This window comes from Pelobates fuscus, chromosome 7, assembly GCF_036172605.1.
Source record: "Pelobates fuscus isolate aPelFus1 chromosome 7, aPelFus1.pri, whole genome shotgun sequence".
Taxonomy (NCBI): domain Eukaryota; kingdom Metazoa; phylum Chordata; class Amphibia; order Anura; family Pelobatidae; genus Pelobates; species Pelobates fuscus.
This window is the reverse complement of record NC_086323.1, coordinates 204,926,343-204,948,872: the sequence shown is the minus strand read 5'-3', so window position 1 is coordinate 204,948,872 and position 22,530 is coordinate 204,926,343. Positions and strand designations below refer to the sequence as shown.

Here is a 22,530-nt window from a genome sequence, read left to right as displayed (position 1 = left end):
TTTCTATACCAACAGATTCTCATTGTATTTTTGAGTTCATCTATAGTGTTATAAGCTGTCATATTAGGAATTATTACAGAAAATGGAGACGCATAGTCTGAAGAAAACTCAAGAAAACTGTGTGATCTGACAGAAGATTTGAGTTAGGGCAAACATAGAGATAACGTAAATGACGTCAAAAATAGCCACCAGGAAAAGTTAACTCTTTCCTGGATAGGTATGCTTAGTGGGACAAGACTGCCCCCTTGAGTTCAAATAATAAATTTATGATTAGAAGATAACCACGCCTACAGTGTTTTGATTGGTCATAAACCACTGACGTACTGAGCAAAATTTCCCTTTAAAAAGTAAGACAAAGGAAAGTTTAGAAAGTCAGATTGAGAGTCAGATTGGGATGCAGATTCAAATTCGGAGAGATGCAGAGAGCAGGCTCAGAGAAAGAGACCCATGACACTTAGCTACCTGGGAATATCTGATGAGAAAATATCTACATAACTGGTAAATATACTAGCATTTAATTAATTAATTAAAATTAATAGCATGATATATGACTGAATAATTCACGATCAGATTTCGATTTAGAAATCTTAGCTAAATAAGAAATACATAATTAAGCTTTTTATTCTGCAGATAAAAACAATAATAATGTATTTATGTGGTTAATCACATATTAGAATATCATGATATTATCCAGCTGTGTTGATTTGCTATAAATAAGATTAAATATCTGTTTAGACAAATTAATAAAATATCAGCTAATATAACATAGTAGATTTCTCTCATTGGATAAAATCAAGGAAATGGTTGATGACTGGTTAAATGTTATTTTATTTAAAATTACATAGGAGTAGATCTTAAATCCCTAGAGGAGGTCTAGCCAGCATTGAAAGGGTTACTTCTGCCAGAAAGTTTTTACTGCAGCTCTAAGGAATGCTCTGTCTCTGTAAAACTTTGTTTCCTTCTCTGTAAAGAAAGTCGTAAATTGTCTTGACAGCTTGTAGATTCAATGCTGTGTTAACCAGGAAACGTATTGCTACTTTGTATTGCATATTGTTTTTATACTGCATATTAATTATTATTGCCATATTGTATTGCATATTCATGTTATACTCGAATTCCATTGATTATTATCATGCATGTTACTCATCATTATTATTTTAAAATGTCACAATAAATTATCTATTTTTATAACAATTTGTGATTTTAATTAATTATATGGTTTACATTTCACTTTTAACGATAACGATTAGGGATCCGAGAATTGAAAATCGTGGGCAATTTCTCATCTGTTTACAATTATTATCCCATAAATATCCCCACAGGTTTCTATCCTGTGTGGGTTCTCTGATGTGTAACAAGATTTGAGTGCCCGCTAAAACTTTTCCCACATTCAGAACATGAGAAAGGTTTCTCTCCTGTGTGAGTTCTCTGGTGTTTAACTAGAGTTGTGTTATGTCTAAACCATCTCCCACATTCAGAACATGAGAAAGGTTTCTCTCCTGTGTGGGTTCTCTGATGTTTAACAAGATGTGCGTGCCCACGAAAACATTTTCCACATTCAGAACATGAGAAAGGTTTCTCTCCTGTGTGAGTTCTCTGATGTGAAACAAGATTTGATTGCCAGGTAAAAGATTTCTCACATTCAGAACATGAGAAAGGTTTCTCTCCTGTGTGAGTTCTCTGATGCTTAACTAGAGCTGAGTTATAGCTAAAACATTTCCCACATTCAGAACATGAGAAAGGTTTCTCTCCTGTGTGAGTTCTCTGATGTCTAACTAGATCTGAGTTATGGCTAAAACATTTTCCACATTCAGAACATGAGAAAGGTTTCTCTCCTGTGTGTGTTCTCTGGTGTAAAACAAGGGAAGCATGCCTGTTAAAACATTTCCCACATTCAGCACATGAGAAAGGTTTCTCTCCTGTGTGAGTTCTCTGATGATTAACTAGAGCTGAGTTATGGATAAAACATTTCCCACATTCAGAACATGAGAAAGGTTTTTCTCCTGTGTGAGTTCTCTTGTGTAAAACAAGGTGAGCATGCCTGTTAAAACATTTTCCACATTCAGAACATGAGAAAGGTTTCTCTCCTGTGTGTGTTCTCTGGTGTAAAACAAGGGAAGCATGCCTGTTAAAACATTTCCCACATTCAGCACATGAGAAAGGTTTCTCTCCTGTGTGAGTTCTCTGATGATTAACTAGAGCTGAGTTATAGCTAAAACATTTCCCACATTCAGAACATGAGAAAGATTTTTCTCCTGTGTGAGTTCTCTGGTGAGAAACAAGCTGAGCATGCCAGCTAAAACATTTCCCACATTCAGCACATGAGAAAGGTTTCTCTCCTGTGTGAGTTCTCTGATGTTGAACAAGATCTGAGTGCGCGCTAAAACATTTCCCACATTCAGCACATGAGAAAGGTTTCTCTCCTGTGTGAGTTCTCTGATGCTTAACTAGAGCTGAGTTATAGCTAAAACATTTCCCACATTCAGAACATGAGAAAGGTTTCTCTCCTGTGTGAGTTCTCTGATGCTTAACTAGAGCTGAGTTATGGCTAAAACATTTTCCACATTCAGAACATGAGAAAGGTTTCTCTCCTGTGTGTGTTCTCTGGTGTAAAACAAGGGAAGCATGCCTGTTAAAACATTTCCCACATTCAGCACATGAGAAAGGTTTCTCTCCTGTGTGAGTTATCTGATGATTAACTAGAGCTGAGTTATGGCTAAAACATTTCCCACATTCAGAACATGAGAAAGGTTTCTCTCCTGTGTGAGTTCTCTGGTGAAAAACAAGGTGAGCATGCCAGTTAAAACATTTCCCACATTCAGCACATGAGAAAGGTTTCTCTCCTGTGTGAGTTCTCTGATGATGAGCAAGGCCTGAGTGCGCGCTAAAACATTTCCCACATTCAGCACATGAGAAAGGTTTCTCTCCTGTGTGAGTTCTCTGATGATGAGCAAGACCTGAGTGCGTGCTAAAACATTTCCCACATTCAGCACATGAGAAAGGTTTCTCTCCTGTGTGAGTTCTCTGATGTATAACAATGTGTGACTGCCAGCGAAAACATTTTCCGCATTCAGAACATGAGAAAGGTTTTGTGTTTATGTTTACTATCCCCTTTGTAGACATATAGGGTTCTGAGAGATTGCTTGAGTTTGGAGAGCTGGAATCCTTGGTTGTCTTATTAAAAGATTTCTTCATAATCTTGCTTAGTATATTTCTGTTGTTGTCCTGTCCTTTAGAAAGACTTCTGCTGCTGGAAATATCTGAAAAAAAAATGTACTGGGAGTTATGAAAAAAAATAATCTATAACTGATGTATGGTTTACCATACTTAAAACATGACTTTATTTTCATGAAACATCAGAAATATGACTATGTAACATTATGGTGATTAAGTAATACCTTAAAAAATATTTGTGTGCTCTAATTCCCATTATAATATAACAATTGCAAATACAAACTTACTTTTATTCACTTGGCAAAATGTAAAATGACACTATGCCTAACGAACAATGTAAAAATCATAATGTTGCCTACTCTGTTACCAGACAAGCCAAGAGAGCACTTTTCAGAGAAAAGATTTTCCCAATCAAGGGGAACATTCACTACATATGAGCCAGAGGGAGACTTAGTTTATGTTGATACAGGAACTCCACACAGTGGACCGGCCACTATCTCCTTTCCTCGCTGGCAATTCACCTGTACTACACGGATTCGAGCGATATTTGCACAACTTGGACACTCAAATCCGGGCTACCCGGGGATATAATTCTTGTGGGGGTTCTTATCAAACTTGTATACTGTAACAACCTCCTGCCATGTTGCCTGGGAACCTCTACCTTTTGTTTTCCTGCCATTGATACCGGAGAAACTGACGGAAGCCAAGCAAGCACAGAGAGATGGACACAGGTTTCTTCAGGAAGGAAGAGATTCTTTATTCGGTTCACCGATCGGGACTCAGAGGGACTAATGTCACCAAAATACAACAAGTTCTGAGCCCCGAACAATAGTGTAGGCTCCTTATATAGCCATGTAACTCCTCCCATAATAAGCTCCACCCACACATTCTCTTAACCAATCAAAACGAATAAGAACTAACTTCCTGTTCGACCGCATGGCTTGCCCAGCACAATGGAGGAGGGGAATACTACATCCGGTATTCTCGCACATGATCCGTACACTACTGACTGTATCTTTGCCACGTGCAACCAACCAACCGATACACCAGTATATGCATGTACACATGTCACGTGGTAATCTCGGCCTACTAAATTTATTTTTACCGAGATTCCACCACACCATCATCCACATTGCCCTGTACCTAAGAACAAAGACTTTGTCCCTTTAACTGTTTTGTGCAAAGGATTGGTACATTTGATATGACACTTCGGATACAGCCGAAGTAGTCGAAGTGGCCACCATTAGACAATCGAACGCGTGGTGGCGGCGGCCATTTTAATTCAGTCGAACGAGGTCAGCGGTGTGTGCCATCAAATCCCTGGAACGGAAATCGGCCACACAATTGAACGAACACTGCTGACCTGTACCTTCCCCTATCCTTCAACACTGCGGCTGGAGACTAAGTCCCGTTCGAAGATTCGAATGCACGTTCGAATGGGACTTTGTCATCTTTTTAATGTAAAATAGACCTCTACTTAACTAACGAACACTGCTGAAGCTTAACCCCATTTTCACTTCAACACTTCGACTATTCAAACGCCGCCTTCGGATGGGACTTTGTTATTTTTCAGGGCAGAAATAGACCGACCGCACAGCCTGAATCTGTGGAACTGTTTTGGGCATACAAAGACACTTTTTAATATTGCTGGAACCCCTGAACGGATTTGCACGAATTTTGAATATGTTTGTCCCCAAGTTTTATTCCTGTATGATGAAAAATCTGAAAGTTATAAAAATGCATAAAAAGTATAAGATTTAGCTTGGAGATAATTGAGTAGATACAGTAAGAAACTCAATTATCTCCCTAGCAGAGGGAAGGGAATCTTCCCTAGCAGAGGGAAGGGAATGTAACCATTGTCTGATTGGTTAATGTCTAATTGTCTGTGGGTGTCTCCCTTGCATGAGAGCACCTGTCATTAAAACCTCAGTTCTATTTTACCCTTCAAAACGTAGCTTTGTCTCGTTATTGAAAGGGAACCTGCTCAGCTAATCACTAGCTCTTTTAAGAGCTCTACCTCTCCCTCTCTACTTGGATCCAGCTGATAGAAAGAAGGCTACTCCATTACTACACAGCATCTTGCCGGGAAGAAGGATGTCTCCAACGGCTGATAACCCCCTCTCCACTGGGGTAGCCGTTACATATACATTTTATGGTGTTTTGTGGTTTTGTATTGTACCTCGAATGCCTGGGAGAAAAAGCAAGCACACTTATCTCACAGACGTAGAGGCGCCTGGGCATGCTTACAGTAAAACTGAATGGAAACCCCATTTCGGGGGTCTTTGTATATAACCAGGCAACTTGCCCTAATAAAACAAACATTCTGATTTACCCTTCATCAAGTCTTGGCTGATGTTTGGGAACACAAGAGCCATCTCTCATGGCCATTGGAGGTAACTAAAAGACCTCCATTTGTTTAAAAATACATATGGATAAAGGAGAGAGCGCAGGTAACTTGTTTTTCTTTGGTTTTTACTATATATTGGGGCTGATGTGTACTGTAGTCATTGCAGCCGCCCAGTAGTGATGGGAGTTGAGCGCAGGACTTTCCTTTCTGCATTTGTATCCATTTTTTGTATTACTCAGCCTTGTTACAATGCAGCCGCCCATCCCATGTGTTCCCTATTAAGGGTTAATAATGTATAGGGGTGTATATAAAAATACCCCTTTCTGTCTCATTAGAGATTTTTGCCAGAGGCTCAAGGAAGCAAGGTAAATGGTTAGAGTTAGGACCCACCTAGGGGGGTCTGCCTTGATGTTGGCAGGTGGGCTCATCCTCTCATGGCCATTGGAGGTAACTAAAAGACCTCCATTTGTTTAAAAATACATAGGGATAAAGGAGAGAGCGCAGGTAACTTGTTTTTCTTTGGTTTTTACTATATATTGGGGCTGATGTGTACTGTAGTCATTGCAGCCGCCCAGTAGTGATGGGAGTTGAGCGCAGGACTTTTCTTTCTGCATATAAATACAAAGCAGAGGAACCATAGTGTAACCTGTATACATAAATATAACAGTGATACAATAAAAATGGAACACTCACACTTTACAGAGCCTTTAGAGAAAAGCTCTGAACTGTAAAGGCAGGTCATCCACAATAGGGATAGTTGCAGTGGTGTATCACTGGAACCTTGGAGTTTCAGAGTAAAAACTGGAACCAGGAACCAAATCAACGATGTAAAAAGGTTTTTATTCCAAGTTGTAGTTGAAACATAAAATAAAATAGCACAACGCATTTCGACCTTGAGAGATCTTCCTGTCAGGATCGGGACAGGGATCCAACACGCAGAGTACAAACAGTAGCCAGATACGTATACCGGACCTTAGAATGGCCGGACTAACGTAAGTAGTACAGTATAGAATGGTCAAAGACAAGCCGAGGTCGAGGGTAACAGAAGACAGGTAAGCGAGAGACAAGCCGAATCAAGGGTAACAGAGATAAGCAGAGTAAGGTAAACAAGCCGGGTCAAAACCAAAAGGGATAATAGAATATACAAGCACTGAGTGACTAGAACAAGCTAGAACCACGACAGGGCAATGAGCTAATGAAAGAAGCTCTGTTAAATACCCTGTTCAGAGCAGTAACCATGCCTCTGAGGCGTCCTGATTGGCCCTGCAGCAATTGAGTGACAGGTCGTTCCGGAGGAGTGTCCTGATGACAACTTCCTGCCTAGATGCTGTAAAAGGCAGTCACTCCCTCGCGGCCGGCCTTGCATGACCGGATAGACCGTGGGAAAGGGAGCCATCAGGCCGTCTGGATGGAGGAACAGCTAAGTCTCTACCTCTTTCGGAGGTAGAGACCGCAGGTACCCTGACACTTCCTCAGGTGCAGTCTACCTAGCAACTGACATAACAGGCTTTATATACCCTAATACTAACTAAACATAACAAACAACAGGTGTAATAATGAACACACATGTGAAAAAACTTTCATATATGGTCCGGACCGGTTGTAATCCGCCTTACCCAACATGGTGGCTCATCTGGTTTCGGCCACATACAGAAGAGAAAATGCTACAACTAAGATGTATGTGTGTCATATCAGATGAGGCGGCAGACTTCAATTGGAGGTTTCCAGCATCTGTATTGTACATGGGCGGTCTTTGTGTTGGCTCTGGTGGAACTTACTTGAATCAGATTATCCATATGTTTATAAAGCATGCGTGTTGCAAATGGGAGGTCTTGTCCAATAGTGAAGGGTTAAACCCAACACATTGTCTGTATCCAAGCTGACTATTTTTGTCACGGACATATACTAATAAACTCTTAAATTACCTCATTTCCTTTAAACATTGTTATTTCAGCATTTGGCTCAAACGCCTAGAACTGTTTTGCGTTTTTCCATTAAGCAAACAATAACTCAGTGCTAAAATGTTATGTTAAAGGGGACACATCTGTTTGTTAGTTTCCTTCTCAGGCTTTTTGATTTGAATGGACATTGTCTCTTCACACGTAATTTGTACTATATAGGCAATGTAAAGGCTGTCATTAAACGAGTAACTTTGAATAAGCTGACTTGATGTGTGTCATCTCCGTGCTTTCAAAGTTCTCCCTTAATATTGAAGACAGAGCAGTGAATATTCCAAGTAGCGGAGATATAGGAGAAAAACACTTCCAGCTTCCCTTTCAGCTGGTGTCAGAAGTGGGATGGAACCAGGAGCACTAAGGGGTAAGGGTCTTGTGTCTATTTGTTGCTGGTCCCTATGCCCCTGGTCTCCACATTGTTGCATCCTTAGGTAGAAAGGGTTGTGAAGTGTTTTTCTCTAGGGGTCTGCGGTAGACTCATGAATAGAAATATATATATATATTTCCTGATCAATCATGGCAGCATTTACTCATGGTTAGCTCCTCCCCCACAGCAGAAAGGACAGGAAATAGAACTTTGAAACTGGTATAAATAGATCCTCCCCCTTCCCATCAGGCAGTCTTTTTTCCTGTCCTTCACAGCAGTTCGGAAGGAGCCTGCTTTTGCAGGACTAGATTTTATTTTATGCTCACCAGGCCATATTTTTGTAGCCCTGCCGGGGTTCAGCCTCTAAGCCCTGAAGACCCAGCAACGCACTATTGTAAAAGTGACTATAGCCTGGGTACCCAGTTTAGTGACCGGGGGTCGGACCCAACCTCTCCCTGAAGGGATAAAAATGGTCCACTGCATGCCAGGGTTCAGCCTCTTATCCTTGAAGACCCAGCAACAGGCCAGCTTGGGTACCCCCTCAGGGGATGAATGTGATATACTGCCTACATAAAACCAGGCCAGGGTTCAACCTCTTATCCCTGAAGACCCAGCAAACAGCATACTGGTAAGAGTTGCCAGCCTGGGCTTCTACTTCAGCAACCAGGGGTCTGACCTATCTCTCTCTCTGAAGTGATGACAGCGGTCCACTGCATACATGAGGCCCAGCTGAGTCTAAGCTTTTACCCCTGAAGACCCCGCAAACAGCACATCTATAAGAGTTGCCGGCCTGTGTACCTCCTTGAGCTATCAGGAGTCTAACCTATCTCTCTCCCTGAGGGGATGACAGCGGTCCACTGCATACATGAGGCCCAGCCAAGTCTAAGCCTTTATCCCTGAAGACCCAGTATACAGCACTTCAAGTGTAATTATGTAAGTGTAATAAGGTGACTAACTGGGTATACCTATTCTATGTATTGCACCTTGTCTGGGGTTTGGTTAAACCTTCTTCCACTGGTGATGATGAAGGGCATATGGGGTACAGATGGAAGCCTATAGTTTAAACAGTTTAGGCTGTCAGTTGTTCAAATCCCCATATTGCCGCTGAAACACAGGTCTACAGCTGTTCAGGTAAGTGTATTAGCAATGTAGATTAAAGCTAGTATGGGTCCTGGGTCTCTGTTCTTTCAGTCCCTCCCAGCTGCTTACATTAGGCTTCCTTCTAACAAATAGGTCACATTTAGGAGGTTTGTGTGGTGAGCATTTAGGTAAGTGTATACATGAAAAGATGCTTGGTGCAAAAGAGTGCTGATAATGCAAGGAGGCATTGTGCAAAAGAGTGCTGATAATGCAATGAGGCATTGTGCAAAAGAGTGCTGATAATGGATATCTTGGCTGTATAAAGTCTGCTGGAATTACCCAGTCCTGAAGACAGAGTAATATCTAAGGTAAGAGAAATTTCTTGGGTTCTATCAAGGCATGTGGCATTGATTGCTGTTATCTGTGCATTATCTCAAAGAAGCAGGCTTTTGCAGACAGTGGAAGAATATACTGCACAGGAGACCACTGGGTCTCAGTATCTGTACATGAACTGCTTTCTGTTACAGCATCAGTATGTTTCCAATATATGCTCTAATGCATGAATCGGTCTGAAGACTCCGTCTCAGTGTGTGTCCAGTATATGCTCTATGTATGAGTTACTATGAGGGCGCTGCCTCAGTATATGTACCCACTATTTGCTCTATGTATGAGTTACTATGAGGGCGCTGCCTCAGTATATGTACCCACTATTTGCTCTATGTATGAGTTACTATGAGGACACGGCCTCAGTATATGTACCCACTATTTGCTCTATGTAAGAGTTACTGTGTGGACACTGCCTCAGTATAAGTATCCACTATATGCTGTATGTATGAGTTATGAGGACATCACCTCAATATAGGTATCCAATATAGGCTCTATGTATGAGTTACAATGAGGGCGCTGCCTCAGTTTATGTATGCACTATATGCTCTATGTATGAATTCTATGAGGACACAGTCTCAGTATGTGTATCCACTTTATTGTCTATGTATGAGTTGATCTGAAGACTCTGCCTCAGTGTGTGTTCTCTATATGCTCTGTGTTGCTGTGAATACACAGCCTCAGTATGTGTCCTCTACATGCTCTATATGTAAGGTGGTGTGAAGACATTGCTTCAGTGTATCTGTTCACTATATGCTTGATGTATTAGTGGATACACAATATAGGTGAATGATATAATACACATCCTCTATATGAGTCCAATCTAATAAAAGTTCTATGTGTGGTTATTGGTCACAACCTCAGTAAATGTGAGTGGTATAATATGTGCATGAAGTTCTGTTAAAACACAGCTTCAATTTATTTCACTCATATAATCAGTGTCGTCGCTAGGGGGGGGCCAGAGGGGGCCATGGCCCCCCTACATCATGTTGTGCCCCCCCTATTCCCTTGGGCTGTAACAGTCTGTGACGGCTCGAGGGAATGCAGGACAGAGCAGCTCAGCTGGAGGCTGTCTGTGACCGGAGAGAGCACTGACAGGCTCCCCGGCAAGGCCCCGCCCCCAAACAAAGCCCTGCCTCCTGCACATAAGCCTCGCCCCCGCCGTTAAGCAGCAGCTGCTGCAAAGGCCAGTAGATGGCTGTCTGACCCCCAGCAACAGGTAGGCTTGGTGTGTGTGTGTGTGTCTCTGCTAGTGAGGAAGCTTGTGTGTGTGTGTGTGTCTCTGCTAGTGAGGAAGCTTGTGTGTGTGTGTCTGCTAGTGAGGAAGCTTGTGTGTGTGTGTGTATGGACTCAGCAGTGTGTGTGTGTGTGTGTGTGTGTGTGTGTATGGACTCAGCAGTCTGTGTGTGTGTGTGTGTGTGTGTATGTACTCAGCAGCAGGGCCACCATCAGGGCATGACAACCATAACGGTTGTCATGGGCCCGGCGGTCCTGGGGGGCCCCGAGGCCCACATTCATTATGTGCACATATATATATCTAGCGATTTTCGCTATATATATGTGCACAGAGGCAGGCCCGGACTGGCCATCAGGCAAACCGGGCAAATGCCCGGTGGGCCGCGATGGCCAAGGGCCGAGACCGCCCTGGGAGATCAAAGGATTTCCCCGGCCATAAACACAAGGCCGACGCTCAGTGAGCGCGGCCCAAACATGTAAGAAAGTCCCTTGATGGGCCCATTGCACATAGAGGCAGAGCGGCGCAGGGAGCAGCTGAATTCATCCTGTAACAGCGCGTCTCTGTGCTCTGTTCCCGCGAGAGTCGGTTACTGAGAGCGTTGCTGCCGGTTACCATGGCAACGCTCTCAGTAACGTCGGAGCTCCCCGGAGGAAGCAGCCAGAGCGGGCACTTCACCTAATAGACCACCATGATACACCTCCTCCCTTGGCAAAAGGTAACAGAAGGGAGGGGGTAACAAATGTAGTGTTTGTTTTTTCAACTCATTATTTAATTTTGAAAATATAATTTAAATGCATTTAATATCCCCCCCAGCACCCCGAATCCCCAGTCCCAATACAATCTCTCTACACACAAAAAAGCCCCATACACACACAAAACACCCCTGTATATACACACTAGAGCCCCATACATACACACACACAAATCACTCCCTGTACATACACACTAGAGACCCATATATACACACACACACAACACCCTTGAACATACACACACAAAACATCCCCTGTACTACACACTAAAGCCACACGTCGTGTACACACACAGTATAGCCTATATTATTATATATGCATGTTACAGTCCATATATATGCATATGAGAGCCCCTAAATACATGTATATGCATACTACAGCCCCTATCAAATATATGCACGCTTCAGCCACTACACACACCATCTAGACACACACTACACCCCATAGTTAAATACATACACTACATTTTCCTGACACACAAACACACTTTACAGCCACTGGAAACACATACACACTACAACCACATAGTATATCACAGACAGCCTGCTTTACACACACTACACCACAAACAACTTCCTCTTCGCCCACAGTAGTCACCAGCTAACGCACTGCAATTGTGTGATTAGATTTGCTTGTGCTGTGTAAAACACAGGGCTTTGTTTTCATACAAGAGCTCTTCAGCATGAGATGCTCTGGAGCAGAGCCGTAGCGTGGGGGGTGCAGGGGGGGCCGGCCGCACCGGGCGCAACATCTGGGGGGGCGCCAGGGGCGTATTAGCTGCGAGGCAAACAAGGCATTTGCCTTGGGCGCCATTTTCCAGGGGTCGGCAAAAAAGCCGCCCCAAATGCCCAAGGCAAATGTCTTGTTAGCCTTGCGGCTAACAGACATGCCGGCGGGCTGCTAGGCTGGGCGGGCGGCATTGGTGGGTGGCCGGCGAGGGAGCACTTCCTCTGAGCTGTCTGCTCAGCTCCCTCGCGCGCCGCAGAGTGAGGCTGGGAGCCGGAATATGACGTCATATTCCGGCTCCCAGCCTCACTCTGCGACGCGCGAGGGAGCTGAGCAGACAGCTCAGGGGAAGTGCTCCCTCGCCGGCCTGCCGCTCGCCAATGCCGCCCACCCAGCAGCCACTGGACCACTAGGGAGGAAGAGAACCCCCTCCCCCCCCAGCATTTCCAAAGGTAAGGATGCTGGGGGGGTACATTTAAAAAAAAATTATGTGTAAAAATGTGAGTGTGTGTGTATGTCTGTTAGTGTGTGTGTATCTGTTAGTGTGTGTCTGTTAGTGTGTGTATGTATGTCTGTTAGAGTGTGTATGTATGTCTGTTAGTGTGTGTATGTATGTCTGTTAGTGTGTGTGTGTATCTGTTAGTGTGTGTGTGTGTATCTGTTAGTGTGTGTGTGTATCTGTTAGTGTGTGTGTCTGTTAGTGTGTGTGTCTGTTAGTGTGTGTGTGTGTCTGCTAGTGTGTATGTATGTCTGTTAGTGTGTGTGTGTGTGTGTGTGTGTATGTATGTCTGTTAGTGTGTGTGTATCTGTTAGTGTGTGTGGCTGTTAGTGTGCGTATGTATGTCTGTTAGTGTGCGTATGTGTCTGTTAGTGTGTGTATGTATGTCTGTTAGTGTGTGTGTATGTGTCTGTTAGTGTGTGTATGTGTCTGTTAGTGTGTGTATGTCTCTGTTAGTGTGTGTATGTGTCTGTTAGTGTGTGTATGTGTCTGTTAGTGTGTGTATGTGTCTGTTAGTGTGTGTGTGTGTGTCTGGCTGTTAGTGTGTGTGTGTGTTAGTGTAGGTGTGTGTGTGTCTGTTAGTGTGTGTGTGTGTCTGTTAGTGTGTGTGTCTGTTAGTGTGCGTGTCTGTGCGTGTGCGTGTCAGTGCGTGTGCGTGTCAGTGCGTGTGTGTGTTTCTGTTAGCTAGTGTATGTGTATCTGTCAGCGAATGTGTGTGTGTGTATTTAGAAGGTGGGGGAAGGGTTGGGTGGGGGTGGCGGGGGAAGAGTTGGGTGGGGGTGACGCGGGCGGGAGGGGGGCGCCTGCGTTTTGTCCGGCCTAGGGCAGCACAAAACCAGGATACACCACTGGGGGGCGCGCTCGCACTCGCAGCTCTCTGCCCCTGCCTGGCTCACTCACTCTCTCTGCAGTGCTGGCTGTGCGAATCCGATCCGAGCCGCCGGGTCGCCGCCCACTGTGGGGTGCCAGGCGTGCGGTGCGTGCGAAGAGAGAGCGAGGGACTATCTGGGGGAGGGACAGTGCAGCGGCCGCCCAGCGCAGCGCTGAGCGCGGGATAGAACCACACCAGACCAGCCCAGGCAGCAGCAAGAAGAAGCTGGCAGCGGCGGCAGGTGACACAGGCCAGAGAGGAGAGAGGGAGCCAGTGGTGACAGACGCTGCAGGAGGAATACCTAGGAGGACCTGGAGGAGAAAACCTAGCCTGCTGACTGCTATGATCGGGTCCGGGACAGCCGGTGAAAAAAAAGGTAGGAGTCAGGACTGACTGGAGTAGTACTGGGCTCAGTGGACTGGCTGTGTAGTGCTAGCAGAGCATCTCCCAAACTGAAGTTTCTTTGGGATGTTCCCGGTCTGCAGGTCAAGACTGGCATGTTGAGCTGACCAGATGGATTGAAGTTTGGTTGGTTCAACAGTGACGAGACAGATTTCGATCCATATGTAGCTGCTCCAGCTCAACATAAGTTGATGTAAGCCAGTGGGTCTAGGCCTAGCAACCTTTAATTTATTTTTAATTTTTTGCTGAAAGAGTAAGGCAATAGGCATGAAGGTGAATAAACATTATGTTAAGAGTAAAGAAATGGTTATACAATGAAGGGGTGCTAAAAGTGCAGCAAGGCAAGAAAGTGATTTTTTTTTTTTTTTTTTTTTTTAGCAGAATACTACACCATATTATATATATATATATATATATAATAGCATGGCCCATTTGTATATTTGTATTCATAGACCTGCTGAAAATGTGGAGAATGTGTAATGCATGTTCGCACTCAATAAAGTGTTGGAAAATAAACTTGTATTTAGATGCATTTTACTTTAATTACATAAGTATTTTCATAACAAACAATACATGTGCTTGGGGGGTAAGGGTTTCTTTAACTAATCTAGTGGAAGAGACTCGAGTGCTAAAATCCACTGGTTAGGGGGCGCAAATTACTTGCCTTGCCCCGGGTGCTGACAACCCACGCTACGCCACTGCTCTGGAGGGACAATAAAGTAACATGTTCACAACCCCTCTCTGTCCCTGCCCCTACGGGGCTGCTCTGCCTTTAAATGCCCGGGCCAAATTTTTTTCCCAGTCCGGCCCTGCACAGAGGGCACCCTGCTACCTGTACATTGCAGAGGGGGGGCCAGCAGCACACTCTGTCCTCCTTTCCAGCTGCTCTGTGTCTAACTTTCCTGCGCCCTGCGGCCGCCAGAGCGTTGCCACAGGTTACTATGGCAACGCTCCGCACAGCACGCAGGCCTGTCTCGCGAGAGTTAGTCAGAGAGGAGCTGGAAAGGAAGACAGTGTGTGCTGCTGGGCCCCCTCTTCAATGTACCGCGGCTGGCTCCCTCCACCATGCCACTGGACCAACAGGGAATGCGATCTCCCCCCTCCCACATACACTATATTCACTAAACACACTCTGCACTCACTACAAACAAACACACTGTGCACTACACACACACACTACATTCACTAAACACATTTTGCTCTACACACACACACTACATTCACTATACACATTTTGCACTGCACACACACTAATTCACTAAACACATTCTGCACTACACATACTCTGCACTACACACACACACTACATTCACTAAACACACTTTGCAGTACACACACACTACATTCACTAAACACACTTTGCACTACACACACACACTACATTCACTAAACACACTTTGCACTACACACACACACACTACATTCAGTATACACACATTTCACTCACTACACACTACATTTACTAAACACGCTCGGTATAACACACACACTACATTTACTAAACACACTTTGCACTACACACAAACACACACACACTGCATTCACTATACACACGTTGCACTCACTACAACACACTACATTTACTAAACACACTTTGCACTCACTACAAACACACTACATTCACTAAACACACTTTTCACTCACTACAAATACACTACGTTCACTACAATCACTATACACACTACACCCACTACAAAAACACACACTCTGCATTCACTATACACACCTACATTCACTACACACACACTCTGCATCTAATGCATGCATACAAACATTACACAAAATGTACAATCTGCATCCACTATACACACTGCATCCATGACACAAATACCGCATCCACTACACACATTCTACATCCACTATACACACTGCATCCATGACACACATTCTACATCCACTATACACACACACACTTCATCCTTGTGGGCGGACTGGGGGCTGACCCCAGGGGCCCAGATCTTGATCTGTGTCAGGGGCCCTAAAATTTCTGATGGCAGCCCTACTTAGCAGTCTGTGTGTGTGTAAGGACTCAGCAGTCTGTGTGTGTGTGTGTGTGCGTATATGGACTCAGCAGTCTGTGTGTGTGTGTATGAACTCAGCAGTCTGTATGTGTGTATGGACTCAGCAGTCTCTGCGTGTGTATGGACTCAGCAATCTGTGTGTTTGTGGGTGTATGGACTCAGCAGTCTCTGCGTGTGTATGGACTCAGCAGTCTGTGGATGTATGGACTCAGCAGTCTGTGTATGTGTGTGTGTGGACTCAGCAGTGTGTATGTGTGTGTGTATGGAATCAGCAGTGTGTGTGTGTGTGTATGGACTCAGCAGTCTGTATGTGTGTATGGACTCAGCAGTCTGTATGTGTGTATGGCCTCAGCAGTCTGTGTGTGTATATGGACTCAGCAGTCTGTATGTCTCTGTGTGTGTATGGACTCAGCAGTCTGTATATCTGTGTGTGTGTGTGTGTGTGTGTGTGTGTGTGTGTGTGTGTGTGTGTAAGGACTCAGCAGTCTGTGTGTGTGTATGAACTCAGCAGTCTGTATGTGTGTAAGGACTCAGCAATCTGTGTGTTTGTGGGTGTATGGACTCAGCAGTCTCTGCGTGTGTATGGACTCAGCAGTCTGTGGATGTATGGACTCAGCAGTCTGTGTATGTGTGTGTATGGACTCAGCAGTCTGTGTGTGTGTGTGTATGGACTCAGCAGTCTGTGTGTGTGTGTGTGTGTGTGTGTGGACTCAGCAGTCTGTGTGTGTGTGTGTGTGTGTGTGTGTGTGTGGACTCAGCAGTCTGTGTGTGTGTGTGTGTGTGTGTGTGGACTCAGCAGTCTATGTGTGTGTATGGAATCAGCAGTGTGTGTGTGTGTGTGTATGGACTCAGCAGTCTGTATGTGTGTATGGACTCAGCAGTCTGTGTGTGTGTGTGTGTGTGTCTGTGTATGGTCTCAGCAGTCTGTGTGTGTGTGTGTGTGTGTGTGTCTGTGTATGGCCTCAGCAGTCTGTGTGTGTATATGGACTCAGCAGTCTGTATGTCTCTGTGTGTGTATGGACTCAGCAGTCTGTATATCTGTGTGTGTATGGACTCAGCAGTCTGTGTGTGTGTGTGTGTGTGTGTGTATGGACTCAGCAGTCTGTGTGTGTGTATGGACTCAGCAGTCTGTGTGTACGTGTATAAATCAGCCTGTGTGCATTCAGCAATGCCTGTGTGCATTCAGAAATCTGCGTGTGTGTGTGTGTGTGTATTCAGTGTACTGTGTGTACGTACTCAGCAGTCTATCAATAATTACAATTTTTATTCCTGTGAGTTGTTGTGTAGGAAGGGCCCCAGTGCACTGCTTTGCCCGGGGGCCCTTAACGCTGTTAAGATGGTACTGCTTGTGTGCGTCAGTGAGCTTCTATTTAGTGAGCATGTGTGTGTCAGCGAGCTTGTCTTTAGTGAGCTTGTGTCTGTCCCTAAACTTCTTTGTAGTGAGCCTTGTGTTTTTACAAGTGAGTTTGTCTGTAGTAAGCTTGTGTGTGAGTCAGAGAGTTTTGTCTGTCAGTGAGCCTATTTGCGCATGTCAGTGAGCTTGTGTGCTTACTGTACAATATATACATATTGACTTATAGAAATGGCATACATTTTTTTCCAGGGCTGCTTTGGATTCTCAGTTTGGCTCTGCCAGTGAGTGCGCTTACCGCTGAATCATCTGTGTGAGCTGCCGCACACTTTAGCCCTATTACACGCGTCTGGGAGCTGCTGTTGACAGGGAATAGTAGTCTAGAGATTGGGACATGGGGTATATGTTCAGCTATCTGTATAATACTATAGTGCTGTTCTCTGTATAATACAGATCTGTGTGTGTATAATATCCCGGGATAGTCAGTGTTCCTGTATAGTGCTGCTCTCTGTCTTGGGATATTATACACAAACAGATCTGTATTATACAAAGAGCAGCAATATACAGGGAGCACTGACTGTCCCAATTTATTATACACACAACCCTGTATTATACAGAGAGCACTGACTGTCCAGGGATATTATACACAGACAGTAATTGATAGCTGTGCTGCAAAACGTCCTTGGAATTTTTTTTCAAATGTTGGCAACTATGGCACTGTATCAAAGGAAATGTGTTTGTTTTTTTAATAATCCCTGGTGAAAAATAATGAATCCTCCACCAGGGGCGGGGCTTAATATGCGGCAGGGGTGGGGTTGAATGTGCCCCCCTCCTTTTGTCCCTGGCCCACCATGTGCCCCCCCTAAAAATTAATCCTAGAGACGCCACTGCATATAATCTTAATATGGGTGCAGGCATAGTGTCACTGTATATAGCAGAGGTAGGCTATGTATGATTACTGTTTAAACAGACTCAGTATATGTAACTGATATATCTGGGCATAAGGTGCTGTTAGTAACTCTCACAATGTATGTGATTCATATAATCTGTATGCAGGTTGGTATTAATATATAACCAATTTATTCACAGCCTTGGTAGATTTAACAATACAAATGATCTAAGGTCTGTTGTCAGGGTATTTATATCGGCAGACATTTTGTGCTATGATAGAAATACAAAGTGTATGTTCTGAAGTCATTGCTAAACAGACCAGACTCCATTTTGTATCTCAAGTTAACAAAGAGACACAAAAATTTCTATCCTTTCTCTTTGACTGACTGCTTTGCCCAAGCTGAATGGAATGTGTATATAAGCAACAAAGAGATAAGACATTGAGAACGGGGGATGGACAGACTGTCTAATCACTAATGGAGTATAATAAATTCTATTCCCAGACTTAGGTGACAGAGGATTAAATAATTAAATTTTACTTTCGATATTGTACAAGGTCCCATTATAGTTTAAGGTGAAACTTAGTTCACAAACTATCAATTTTAGGAATTATAGCAGAATTTGCAGACGCATAGTCTGGACAAAACTGAGAAAAGCTGTGTGATCTGACAAGTGAATATAAAATTATGGCTACATAAAGATAACGTAAATGATGTCAAAAATAGCCACCAGGAAAAGTTAACTCTTTCCTGGATAGGTATGTCTAGTGGAACAAGGCTGCCCTCTTGAGTTCAAATACTAAAATAATTACCTAGAAGGGAACCACACCCCACATTTGTGATTGGCTATCACTTAGAGGAATTTCCCCTTTAAAAAGTTAAGACAAGGGAAGAGTGAGGAGATTCGGAGATTCAAAGATTGAGGAGAGACATTACGACACTCTGGGGATTCAGAGAGGTCCAGGCAGAATCGGGTGATCAGAGTAACCAAGAAACTCTCACACTCCATGCAGAGAAAGAGATCTATGACATTTAGCTACCTGAGGATATCTGATGAGAAAATATCTACTTAACTGGTAAATATACAGACATTTAATTAATTAATTTAAATTAATTAAAATTAATAGCATGATATATGACTGGATAAATCATGTTTGATTTCATATTTAGAAATCTTAATTATTAAAGAATATATATATATATGGTTATAGCATCCCATCTGCAGCTGGGATCAATATAATCATTAATGTATTTGTGTGATAATATCACGTTAGCATATCATGACCATTTATCCAGCTGTATTGATTGGCTCTAAAATAAGAAAATATCTGTTTAGACAAATTAATTAAAATATCAGCTAATATAACATAGTAGATTTCTCTCATTGGATAAAATCAAGGAAATGGTTGAAGACTGGTTAAATGTTATTTATTAAAATTACATAGGAGTAGATCTTAACTACTTAGGAGGTCTAGCCAGCACTGAAAGGGTTATTTCTAACTGCTAGCTAAGTTCCATTGCCCTACACTATAGCTCTGTGTGTGAAACTTCACATTCTTTGTCTCTGTAAAGAAAGTCGTAAATCAGTCTTGACAGCTGGCAGATTCAAGGCTGTATTAACCAGGAAGTAAATGGCCTATTGTACTGCATATACGATTTTATACTGAATATTCATTGATTATTGCCATATTGTATTACATATTCATGTTATGCTCGAATTCCATTGATTATTATCATGCATGTTACTCATCATTATTATTTAAATTGTTAAGAAATAAATATCTATTTTTATAACAATTTGTGATTTCTAATTACCGGTATATGGTTATACATTTCATTTAACACGATAACGATTAGGGATCTGAGAATTGAAAATCGTGGGCAATTTCTCATCTGTTTACATTATTATCCCATAAATATCCCCACACTGTTTTGCGCTGAAATATAATACAGCCCAATTCTAGCAAAAACAAATGTACTGTTGTACTGGGTAAGTAACTATTGCCTACTGTGGATTTTCTATTTCAGTTTTTTAATGAAGTATATAAGGGAACATACTGCTTTGGCTTTGTATTAGATTCCCTCTCCCACAGGTGTTTCAGGATAAGCAATTAACACAGTTTACCACTTCAGGTAGATTGCAGGTGTTTCTGAACCTGTCTGAGTGCCTCTCCCAGGAGAGAAGGAGACCTGATTTTCCAAAATGAAGAATGGTAATGTTTAACAGAATCAATGTTTTTTTCTGTGTGCACATCTATATATTTATACATGATACCATTCTACAAAAGTGTTTCTATTGCCAGGTATCATCTCCTCTCTGTCCAAGTTAGGGAATGTTTTATTCAAGTTTGGTGGCAGGGTTAACCTTTAGATATGTGCTGATTACTGTTGCACAGCTTAGTAGATCATGCTGGTTGCAGGAGCACAAATTGGGCTATTAATTGATCTCATAAGTAGGTAACGCTGAAACAATTACCTGACTTTTTTTTCTGGTATATTTCTTTTCTTTCTAAAATCTAATTTACCTGATTTAAAAGCTGTTAATATTGGCTTTTTCTTTCACCTGGTCATAACTTTACTATCATTTTATTTTCCTGCAAGCTTCTGCTCTGAAAAATTCACTACTCCTGGTCTGGTTTATACTTTTTATTCAGTATTTTATTTTATCCCTTGGGGACCTGAAAGTTTGGCAATCCCGTTATATGGGATTATATATTATATGTCAGGGGTGGCATGCTTTTGGTTCTTAAGGAGTTAATGATCAGAATTTTCTCACAGATTCCCCTGTTGTTAAGGGGTACAATATCATTTCCTTTCTGCGATAAAAGGTATTCTTTTTGGCTCATATGCTCAGGTAACTATGATGCTGTGTATTGTAAGTATTTTAATTGACATTGGAAGGTCTTTCCAGTCCCCAGACCATTCTACCAGGTTTACAATTTCAGGTAAAATTCACCTTCTACCAGAACAATAGAGTAAATACCTGAACAGGTAGTTCCATTATGGTCCTCTCTTCTGATATCCATGGGGATTCTTCTAGGGGTCCTTATATCTGGAATTGCAACCAATGTGTGACTTTAAGTGGTTGATTCATCCTGCATATTATAAGGTAATGCAGCTTGCTGATGACAAACATTTGACTGATTTTTACATGGTCTCTGTACCTAGATCGGTATAAGTTCTGGTCACTCCTAACATTGCATTGATTTAATACTTGTGGATTATATGCTTGGATTGTTTGCAGATAAAACCAACTGCTTATTATCACCATAGGCTCTGCCATAAGTATTTTATCACTATCTGAAGATAAGGTAAGAGTAAGTATGCGGTTGTTAGTTCTCATAAGGATAACTGAATATCTTCTACTATCCTGCTTATTATGTCTGTTGCCACAATGTATCATGTGCCTATTGCATATCTCCTACTCAGGTTGCACAATAGTCTCTAATAAATTTGATTATACTATTTACAATATGTTTATCTTTGAATGTAGGTACTGACTTTGTTGGCCTACATTGCCTACTTATAATTTAGTAGTTGCCACAAATTGTACGGTGCATACCGATATATATATATATATATTTATTTTTTCCTCAACTAATCTATATATAATTATTTTTGCCTTTCCCTAGTAATGTTATTGGTTTATACCTCTCCTGTGACTGATCGTTACTGTATCAATTCATCCACGGTGTGTAGTATTGTTGTGAGTCTGATTTTGCAATTTATATTCATTGTTGCAGTGTTTTTATAAGCGGCTCTTATTTCTCTACTAGGCTCTGCCTCTTTCTGACAGGCAGATATTGATTTGTTCCTGTATCTTCAGGTAAGTAGTTCACTAGGCAAGAGGAAGCGAGTGAATAGTATTTAATAAATACATCCAGAAAGTAGTGGGATTCTCAGTGTAATTCTCCCCCATTAAATAGCACGGTGTGACTGTTCTCATCCAACAGTATCTGCTTGTTCCAGTATGATCTCTGGAAGTTAAGCCTTTGTCAAGGTTCTGATTTGCTGATGCCATCCATTTGGTTTTAAATTTATATCAGAGAAGAACATTATCCTTTCTTGTTGACATAATAGATCTATAATTTCTAGACCGTGTCTGGGTTTCATGGAGGTTCTCTACATTTATTATTATTATTTTTTTTTAATCCATCACTCTCATTTCTTAAGAGAGTTTGTCTAGCCTTGTTCCTTCTCTAGACTAGGCTATCAGGGCCTTAATGCTTAATTTGGCTCTATATTTTTTCGGAATATTTCATACATTTGAATGCCAGGAGGTTGCTGACCTTGCAGCCTCTAGGGTAAATTATCTTGTCTGAGCAGATTTTATGACAATATCCTATTGATGTCTTGTTTGGCTTTTTTTAAAGTCTTCTAAGGTTTATACAGCTCAATAATGGTTTTATAGGATTTAGCTGTTTTTGAACTCTGTCCCTCCCTCGATATATATACTGCTTGGCTATTCCCCATG

The 22,530-nt window shown here is 42.4% G+C and overlaps 1 protein-coding gene across 1 annotated transcript; it reads right to left on the bottom strand.

Moving 5' to 3' along the window:
• Window positions 1-1,326: 1,326 nt before the first annotated feature.
• Window positions 1,327-21,103, bottom strand: LOC134568470 (oocyte zinc finger protein XlCOF7.1-like). The gene is made up of 2 exons (XM_063427078.1): window positions 21,040-21,103; window positions 1,327-3,260 (listed from the first exon to the last, which is right to left on the bottom strand). Exons 1-2 carry the CDS (start codon window positions 21,080-21,082, stop codon window positions 1,327-1,329), a joined length of 1,977 nt encoding a protein of 658 aa, XP_063283148.1. The 5' UTR covers window positions 21,083-21,103.
• Between the last annotated feature and the right edge of the window lie 1,427 nt (window positions 21,104-22,530).

Excerpts from the sequence above, each read along its gene's own strand:
- LOC134568470 (XM_063427078.1), bottom strand. The coding sequence starts at position 21,082 with ATGGATATCAGAAGAGAGGACCATAATGGAACTACCTGTTCAG. Across the intron at positions 3,261-21,039 it reads TAATGGAACTACCTGTTCAG|ATATTTCCAGCAGCAGAAGT; the intron begins GTATTTACTCTA and ends TTTTTTTTTCAG.